Raw genomic sequence first — 9,445 nt, forward strand, 5'->3', positions numbered from 1 at the left:
CTCGTTACAAACAGGAATCGTGTCTCCTAGTTCTGTTGTATCATACTCTCCCAAGTGCCTAGTTCAGGGCTCTGCACATAATAAGCACTCAATAAATACTATTGATTGACTGATTATCTGGTTCAGGCTCAGTGAATCGATGGTATTAATTGAGTGCTTGCTGTAGGTGCATTCCAAGAAATTGATCACCTTGGAAATCAAAAAGTTGTCCAAATGACCCTCTTGCTGCATTTTCTCTATGGAAAAGGAGGGTCAATTTAGTCAAGCATCTACTCCCATGGATCTTTGCCAATTAATGAGCCAGTCCTCCTAGCAACCTGAGATCTCTTGGGATGGTCCGAGATTAGATAGCCCCATGCATGAATAAGGGAGAAAAACCTAGAAGTTTCTAGGGCAGAGAATGATAATAATCACTGTGGTATTTGTTAATCAGCAACAGTGCCTGACACAGTACATGCTTAACAAATACCATCGTCATCATCATTAAGCGCTTACTATGTGCCAGACACCGTCCTAAGCACTGGGCTAGTACAAGATAATCAGGTTGGACACTGTCCCCGTCCCACATAAGGCTCCCAGTCTTAATCCCCAATTTACAGATGAGGAAACTGAGGCCCTGAGAAGTGAAGTGACTTGCCCAAGGACACACAGGAGACAAGTGGCAGAGCTGGGATTAGAACCCAGGTCCTGCCTACTCCAAGGCCCGTGCTCTATCTATTAGGCCGCGCTGCTTCTTGGTTAATGGACTTCAGCTCCAAGAAAACTTCACAAATGACTCAACTCTTTGAGACCGAAGCGATTCTGTGTCTTTAATTTGTTTCTTTCCGTTATTCATTTCCGGTACAACGGCACTGTACTATGCCATGCTGTTTCTCATACTAATAATTATTATTAGGGTATTGGTTAAGCCTGTACTATGTGCACTCTTTGAAGCTCTACGTAGACATCATGCAATCTGATCAGACACAGTCCCTTTCCCACATGGGGCTCACAGTCCAAGGGGAAGGGGGAACAGGTTTGAATCCCCGTTTCGCAGATGAGGAAACTAAGGCACTAAGAAATTAAGTGACTCGCCCAAGATCACACAGCAGACCAGTGGAGCTGGGACTAGAACCCAGGTCCCTTGACTCCTAATCACGTGCTCTTCCCACTAGACCACACTACTTTCCCACACAGGGTAGGGTTGGGTTCCAAAAGACCAGCCCAGATGGAGTCCGATGGCAAGTTAGCGATAATAATGGTAATCATTAAGTGCATACTATGTGCCAAGCACTGCACTGAGCGCTGGAGTAGATACAAGGCCATCAGGTTGGACACGGTCCCTTTCCCACGTGAGGTTCAGAGTCTGAGGAGGGAAGGAGACGAAGTATTTAATTCCCATTTTACGGAGCCCATCAGCCCCACAGCGGTTATGTATATATCTGTAATTTATATAGACCGTAATCTCATTGTGGGCAGAGAGGGTGTCTACCAACTCTGTTATATCATACTCTCCCAAGTGCTTAGTACAGTGCTCTGCACACAGTAAACGCTCAAGAAATATGAACAATCTATCAATTGATATTAAAGACCACAGTGCAAAGATCAGACTTCCCTCTTGATTCCCAGGAAATTCCAGACTCTTCCCGGCTTCACCAGAAACCAAGGAAAACCACCCTGGCGCTTTTCCTTCACCCTTTTTCTAGTTCATTCAGTCGTATTTCATTCAATTGTATTTATTGAGCCCTTACTGTGTGCAGAGCGCTGTACTAAGCGCTTGATTCCCTTGAGGGTTTTTCTGTTGTCTAGAGGAAGTTGAATCCCATTTTAGAACACATCACGGAGGAAAAGAATCATCCCAGCTGTGGAATTTGGGAAATCAAACTCAACATTTATTAACAGATCAAATGAATACCCTTCAGTTACATAGTTACGGTTATAAATATCGTAATAGCACTCAGAGCCTGAATTCTGGTTACAGCATTTGACAAGAGATGTATAAATAGATCCACAGAATCAAACTGAATAAATAAAAAAAATAGAATTCTGCCTTAAAATAAGTTAATAAATACAAAATGCTGAATGTGGCTTTTTTGATCTTAATTAAGCGGGAATTGTTTAATGCTTTAGGGCTTTTGCAGGTGATGACTTCTGGCCACATGTGTGACCAAATGGAGTTTCAGTTCCAGGTAGAGACTTAACTGAGAAAGTCCTTTCAGTCGCTCCGCAAATCCAGGGAACTGAAGCTGTGTTTGTCTTTTCAAGCTGGACTCATTGATGAAACCTGCTGCCAAGGTGGGGATTTCAATCAGCCAATTCACGGTATTTGTGAAGCACTTGCTGTATGCAGAGCACACTGGACTGACTGCTTGGGGGAATAAGCTAGAATAAATAGGCGCGATCCCTGCCGGCAAGGGGCTTACAATCTAGAACTGCAGCTGTTTTCGGCCGAGAGACCGTTCCAACCCGGTGTGATGATTTCCCCTTTCCGAGAGAGTTTTCCGTGCCTCTCGGGTTAAACGCAGGCATGCTTTAGGGCCACGAAGAGCAGATTGAGCTCGCCGATCACTTTGTTCGTTCCTTTCTCGCCGAGCTACGGGACCGAAATCAAAGAAATCAATCAATCAATCAGTCAATCGTGTTTATTGAGCGCTTACTGTGTGCAGAGCACTGTACTAAGCGCTTGGGAAGTCCAAGTTGGCAACATATAGAGACAGTCCCTACCCAACAGTGGGCTCACAGTCTAAAGAGAAGCAGCATGGCTCAGTGGAAAGAGCACGGGCTTTGGAGTCAGAGGGCATGGGTTCAAATCCCAGCTCTGCCAACTGTCAGCTGTGTGACTTTGGGCAAGTCACTTAACTTTTCTGTGCCTCAATTACCTCATCTGTAAAATGGAGATTAAAATTGTGAGTCCCCCGTGGGACAACCTGATCACCTTGTAACCTCCCCAGTGCTTAGAACAGTGCTTTGCACATAGTAAGCGCTTAACAAATACCATCATTATTATTATTAAAAGAAGTCATTTGAGCATCGCCTTTGTCCTCTAAGAAAGCACCCGAGGTAACATAGATGCAGACGCAGAGAATAGAACGCAGATCCTCCGGGACCCAGGCCTGTGCTTTTTTCCTTCGGCCACGCTGTTTCTCCTAATTATTGCAGGATTGTGGGGATTGCAGGGCTTTAGTTTTCACAATTTACACTGACCTTGAGAGAGAGATGGCTCCATTCTCTGACAAATCTAACCTCAAGCAGTTCCCCAGAGCAGTCTTCCCTCCCTCTCACCTCAGTCGCCCAGACAGAGCCAAACACCAAGCCCCAGATGCGATCACACTTCCAACTGCGGTGACATAACGGTCAGCGTCCACTACGCCTCTCAAACCAGCAAGCAACGTGGCCTAGTGGCTAGAGCATAGGGCTGGGAGGCAGCAGGACCTGGGTTCTAATCCCACCTCTTCCACTCGTCGGCTGTGTGGCCTCGGGAAAGTCCCTTCACTTTGCTGTGTCTCCGTTATCCAGTATGTAAAATCAATCAATCAATCAGTCGTATTTATTGAGCACTTACTGTGTGCAGAGCACTGTACTGAGCGCTTGAGTAAATGGGGATTAAAATGTAAAATGGGGATTAAGGGACGGGAACTATGTCCCACCTGATTGCCTGGCATTCATTCATTCATTCAATCGTATTTATTGAGCACCTACTGTGTGCAGAGCACTGTACTAAGCGCTAGGGAAGTACAAGTTGGCAGCATATAGAGACGGTCCCTACCCAACAGCGGGCTTACAGTCTAGAAGGCTCTGGCACGTAGTAAGCGCCTAACAAACACCATATCGATATCATACGTCTCCCCGTTTTAGACTGTGAGCCCACTATTGGGTAGGGACTGTCTCTATATGTTGCCAACTTGTTCTTCCCAAGCACTTAGTACAGTGCTCTGCACACAGTAAGCGCTCAATAAATACGATTGATGATATAATAAATGTATATATGTATATATGTTTGTACATATTTATTACTCTTTATTTTACTTGTACATATCTATTCTATTTATTTTATTTTGTTAATATGTTTGGTTTTGTTCTCTGTCTCCCCCTTCTAGACTTTGAGCCCACTGTTGGGTAGGGACTGTCTCTATGTGTTGCCAACGTGTACTTCCCAAGCGCTTAGTACAGTGCTCTGCACACAGAAAGCGCTCAATAAACGCGATTGACTGATTGATTGATTGATTGAAATGTCCTGTGCCTCATGGCTGGCGGCCTGAACTCTAGAAAATGTGATGCCGTGGTTTGGGAAACATGGGGAAGAATTTACCTGGGTCACGGTCTTCTTCATGGTTTCAACGTGTCTCTCAACTTGCTGTCCGCTGGTAATGGGATTCTAAGCAGAAAATACACATGGTCAATATCGACTGTGGTATTTGTTAAACTTTTACTCTGTGTCAAGCCCAGTTCTAAGCTCTGGGGTAGATACAAGCTAATCGAGTTGGACACAGTCCCTGTCCCACGTGGGGCTCACAGTCTCAACCCCCATTTTACAGATGAGGTCACTGAGGCCCGGAGAAGCGAAGTGACTCGTCCGAGGTCAAACAGCAGACAGGCGGCGGAGCTGGGATTAGAACCCAAGTCCATCTGACCCCCCATCAGGCCTGGGCTCTATCCACTAGGCTACACTGTACTCTCCCAAGTGCTTAGTACAGTGCCCTGCTCGCAGTAAGTGCTCAATAAATACAATTGATTGATTGATTATCCACCTCAGTCACCCGCTCTGTCAAATTGGGATTCGATACCCGTTTCATTCCCCCTTAGACCGTGAGCCCCATACGGGATGTCGACTGTGTCCAACCTGATTAGTTTCTATCTACTCCAGCGCTTAGTACAGTGCCTGGCACAGAATAAGCACTTAAACTCCATAAATAAAGATTTTTTATTCTGTACTTACATATTTATTACTCTGTTTATTTATTTATTTATTTATTTTACTTGTACATTTCTATCCTACTTATTTTATTTTGTTGGTATGTTTGGTTCTGTTCTCTGTCTCCCCCTTTTAGACTGTGAGCCCACTATCGGGTAGGGACTGTCTCTATGTGATGCCAATTTGTACTTCCCAAGCGCTTAGTACAGTGCTCTGCACATAGTAAGCGCTCAATAAATACGATTGATTGATTGATTGATTCCCAACTTCCCAACTTGTACTTCCCAAGCGCTTCGTACAGTGCTCTGCACACAGTAAGCGCTCAATAAATACGATCGATTGATTGATTGAAAGATTTTTTAAGAGGGTCATCATCATCAATCGTATTTATTGAGCGCTTACTATGTGCAGAGCGCTGTACCAAGCGCTTGGGTAGTACAAATTGGCAACATATAGAGACAGTCCCTACCCAACAGCGGGCTCACAGTCTAAAAGGGGGAGACGGAGAACAAAACCAAACATACTAACAAAATAAAATAAATAGAATGGATATGTACAAGTAAAATAAATCCTGTGTCCAACCTGATTATCTCGTATCTGCCTACCCCAGGGCTTAGTACGGTACCTGGCATATACTGAGCACTTAAATTCCATTTAAAAAAAAAATTAAAAGAGTGTCCAACCTGATTAGCTTGTATCTACCTACCCCAGTGCTTAAACAAATTCCTTAAAAAGATTAAAAAGAGGCTCCTGTGTCCAACCTGATTAGCTTGTATCTACCATCCGCAGCGCTTAGTACAGTGTCTGACACGTAGAAAATGCTTAAACAAATTCCATTAAAAGGCTCCGGAGGGCCCCAGGCTGGAGAGGGCTCCTGGGAGAAAGGGCAGGAAGTCCCAGAGAGTGGGGGGTAAAGACGCTCACACAGTAGTGCAGCTTGCGGTGGAGATAGCTGAAGAAGGATTTCACATCTCGGAAAAGTGGCCCGAGCTGGGGGTTCCGAGGAGGAATCACCACCTCCAGGGTGAAGTTCAGAATCCGCTTCATCAGGTAGCAGCGATCCCTTGCCTGAATCCCAATCCAAAGCCAAACAAGAGTTACCACACGGAAATCTCCGCAGCCCCCACTCCCCAGGCCCCTCCTCGGCTCTGCGGGCCCAGACTCACTTGGACGTCTTGGGGAAAGGTGCTGTTGATGAGCCTGATGTCCGTGATGGTGTCCTGGTCACTTGCCTGCAATCAATCAATCAATCATGGGATTTTTGGAGCATTTACCACGTGCAGAGCGCTGTACTAAGCACTTAGGAGAGCATAATGTGACAGAATTAGCAGACATGTCTCCTCCCACCTGGCCTGTGAGCTCGTTGTGGGCCAGAATCTTACTTGCTTGTTGTTATACTGTACTTTCCCCAGGGCTAGGTACAATGCTCTGCACATAGTAGGGGCCTCAATAAATATAAGAATAATAATAATGGATTTATTAAGCATCATCAATCGTATTTATTGAGCGCTTACTGTGTGCAGAGCACTGTACTAAGCGCTTGGGAAGTACAAGTTGGCAACATAGAGACAGTCCCTACCCAACAGTGGGCTATTAAGCGCTTACTATGTGCAAAGCACTGTTCTAAAAGCCGAAGGAATGATTGCCCGTAATGAGCTTACAGTCTAGAATAGCGTGGCTCAGTGGAAAGAGCCCGGGCTTTGGAGTCAGAGGTCACGGGTTCAAATCCTGGCTCTGCCAATTGTCAGCTGTGTGACCTTGGGCAAGTCACTTCACTTCTCTGGGCCTCAGTTCCCTCATCTGTAAAATGGGGATGAAGACCAGGAGCCCCACACGGGACAACCTGATCACGTTGTATCCCGCCAGTGCTGAGAACAGTGCTTTGCACGTAGTAAGTGCTTAACAAATACCATCATTATTATTATTATTAGTGTGTTTGCTGCAAGAGAAAGCAAGAGGGAAGCAGCGTGGCTCCGTGGAAAGAGCCCGGGCTTTGGAGTCAGAGGTCATGGGTTCAAATCCCGGTTCCGCCAATTGTCAGCTGTGTGACTCTGGGCAAGTCACTTAACTTCTCTGTGCCTCAGTTGCCTCATCTGTAAAATGGGGATTAAGACTTGTGAGCCCCCTGTGGGACAACCTGATCACCTTGTAACCTCCCCAGTGCTTAGAACAGTGCTTTGCACATAGTAAGTACTTAATAAATGCCATCATCATTATTATTATTATTATTAAGAGAGCAGCAAAGTCCTTATGCTCTGGGCCTGTGTGCAAAATAGAGGAAGCGTTGCGACAGGGAAGAGGGGAGAATTCAGCGAAGGGGTTGGGAGTGAACCTGGGAGCGAGAGGGGGAGTCAGGGTAGGTGGAACTAGGCGAAGCAACGATTGATCAATCAATCGTACTTATTAACAATAGTAATAATAATAATTATGGTACTTGTTAAGCGCTTGCTGTGTGCCAAAAACTGCTCTAAGAGCTGGGGTAGATGCAACTAATCAGATGGGACGCAGTCCCTGTCCTACAAGGGGCTCACGCTCTTAATCCCCATTTTCCAGATGAGATAACTGAGGGCCGGAGAAGTGAAGTGACTTGCCCAGGATCACACAGCCGACCTTTGGCGGAGCCAGATTTAGAACCCGCGTCTTCTGACGCCCAAGTCTATGTTCTATTCTCTAAGCCACACTGCTTCTATTTATTGAGCACTTACTGTGTGCAGAGCACCGTACTAAGGGCTTGGGAGACTACCCTATAGTATAATAGACACATTCCCTGCCCTCAAGGAGCAATCAATCAATCGTATTTATTGAGTGCTTACTGTGTGCAGAGCACTGTACTAAGCGCTTGGGAAGTACAAGTTGGCAACATAGAGAGACAGTCCCTACCGAACAGTGGGCTCACAGTCTACCCAAGGTCACACGGCAACAGACAAGTGGTGCAGCTGGCATTAATAATAATAATTATGATATTTAAGAACTTAATATGTGTCAGGCACTATACTAAGCGCTGGAGTAGGTACAAGCAAATCAGTTGGACACAGTCCCTGCCCTGCGTGGGGCTCAGTCTCAATCCCCATTTTCCAGATTCATTCATTCATTCATTCATTCAGTCGTACTTATTGAGCGCTAGCTGTGTGCAGAGCACTGTACTAAGCGCTTGGGAAGCACAGTTCAGCAACAGAGACGGTCCCTATCCAACAGCAGGCTTACAGTCTAGAAGAGGGAGACAGGCAACAAAACAAGTAGACAGGCATCGGTGGCATCAGAATAAATAATAATAATAATAATGACGGTATTTGTTAAGCCGTTACTATGTGCAAAGCACTATTCCCCCAAAATGGACAAGTTCTATAATAGATTTGGGGCCTTAGGGAGGTTATATTTTAGTTGCGGGAGTTCCCAGCCTTAAGAGGAATGCCCCTGCACAAGATTTCCACATGGGTGAAACAAAAGCGAGAGAAAGGGAAGCAGTGTGGCTTAGTGGCTAGAGTTCAGTCCTGGGAGTCAAAAGGACCCAAATTCTAGTCCTGGTTCTGTCATTGATCTGCTGTGTGACTTCGGGTAAGTCACTTCACTTCTCTGCGCCTCAGTTATCTGTAAAATGAGGATTAAGACTGTGAACGCCATGTGGGACACGGATTGGGTCTGACCAGCACTTAGAACAGTGCTTGGCACTGTAAACGCTTAACAAAGACTATTACAAATTTTAATTTTTTTCTTTTAAAGGAGAGAGAGAAAGAGTCCAGGTCCGGGAGACACCCACTTTTACCACTTGTCTGCTGGGTGAATTTGGGTGAATCACTTCGCTTCTCTGCGTCTCAGTTTCCTCATCTGTAAAACGGGGATTCAGTCCCTCTTCTCCCTCCAACTTAGACTGCGAGCCCCATGTGGGACAGGAGCTGTCTCCTACGTAATTATCTGGGATCTACCCCAACATTTATTACAGCTATTACCATTTTTACAGTTAGTACAATTATTACTATTATTAGATGAGGGGAAGAGAGGGAGAGTAGCAGAGTGGAAAAACAGAATATACGTGGGATGGCCAAGGGGGGCTTTTCTTTACCTTCTTAGAAAGATTTAAGATGTGCTGGTTGATAAAGGATGCTTCAAAGTCGCTCTTCTTCAGTCTGCATCCGTGGAGGGGTACGACCGCTCCTTGAGACTTCAGCACGAGGAGGAAGAGAAGGAGGGAACACGAAGCCAGGATCCAAGCTGAGCAGCAGCTGAGAAAACCTTTCGGAGAAGCCATCGCTCACCTTTGCTTGTCCAGAAAAACCGGCTCAGATGAACGGAGAGAACCTGCAGCTGAGAAGAAGGACCGAAAGCCGTCAGCGAGGGGAAGGACTGGTCGAGGATCGTCCAGAGAAGGAGAGTCTTACCTTCTCAGCGGGGCTCGTTGTCTTGGTACGAGCAGAAGGTACTCCTTTTATAAGTCCTATGGCCACCGGGTTCTTTAGTGGCAATTTAAATATGACATCAGCAAGCATCTTCTTTCCAATATCCTCTTCTGAGAACTACCTAACCACGCTACAGCCCACAAAACACCCTTCCTTCTCT

The 9,445-nt window shown here is 45.7% G+C and overlaps 1 protein-coding gene across 1 annotated transcript; it reads right to left on the bottom strand.

Annotated features, from left to right (window-relative positions):
* Window positions 1–2,494: 2,494 nt before the first annotated feature.
* IL22 (interleukin 22) lies at window positions 2,495–9,137 on the bottom strand. Its single transcript, XM_038756140.1, has 5 exons — window positions 8,952–9,137; window positions 6,058–6,123; window positions 5,816–5,959; window positions 4,289–4,354; window positions 2,495–2,572 (listed from the first exon to the last, which is right to left on the bottom strand). The coding sequence occupies exons 1-5, from the start codon at window positions 9,135–9,137 to the stop codon at window positions 2,495–2,497; spliced, it is 540 nt and encodes a 179-aa protein (XP_038612068.1).
* Window positions 9,138–9,445: the final 308 nt, after the last annotated feature.

Source organism: Tachyglossus aculeatus, chromosome 14 (assembly GCF_015852505.1).
Source record: "Tachyglossus aculeatus isolate mTacAcu1 chromosome 14, mTacAcu1.pri, whole genome shotgun sequence".
Lineage (NCBI taxonomy): Eukaryota > Metazoa > Chordata > Mammalia > Monotremata > Tachyglossidae > Tachyglossus > Tachyglossus aculeatus.

What these genes read in the sequence shown, in the direction of transcription:
- IL22 (XM_038756140.1), bottom strand. Translation starts at nt 9,137, where the DNA reads ATGGCTTCTCCGAAAGGTTTTCTCAGCTGCTGCTCAGCTTGGATCCTG. An exon ending in TCTTAAATCTTTCTAAGAAG is followed by an intron (nt 6,124 to 8,951) that starts GTAAAGAAAAGC and finishes GATTGATTGCAG; the next exon opens with GCAAGTGACCAGGACACCAT. An exon ending in ACCGCAAGCTGCACTACTGT is followed by an intron (nt 4,355 to 5,815) that starts GTGAGCGTCTTT and finishes TTTTCTGCTTAG; the next exon opens with AATCCCATTACCAGCGGACA.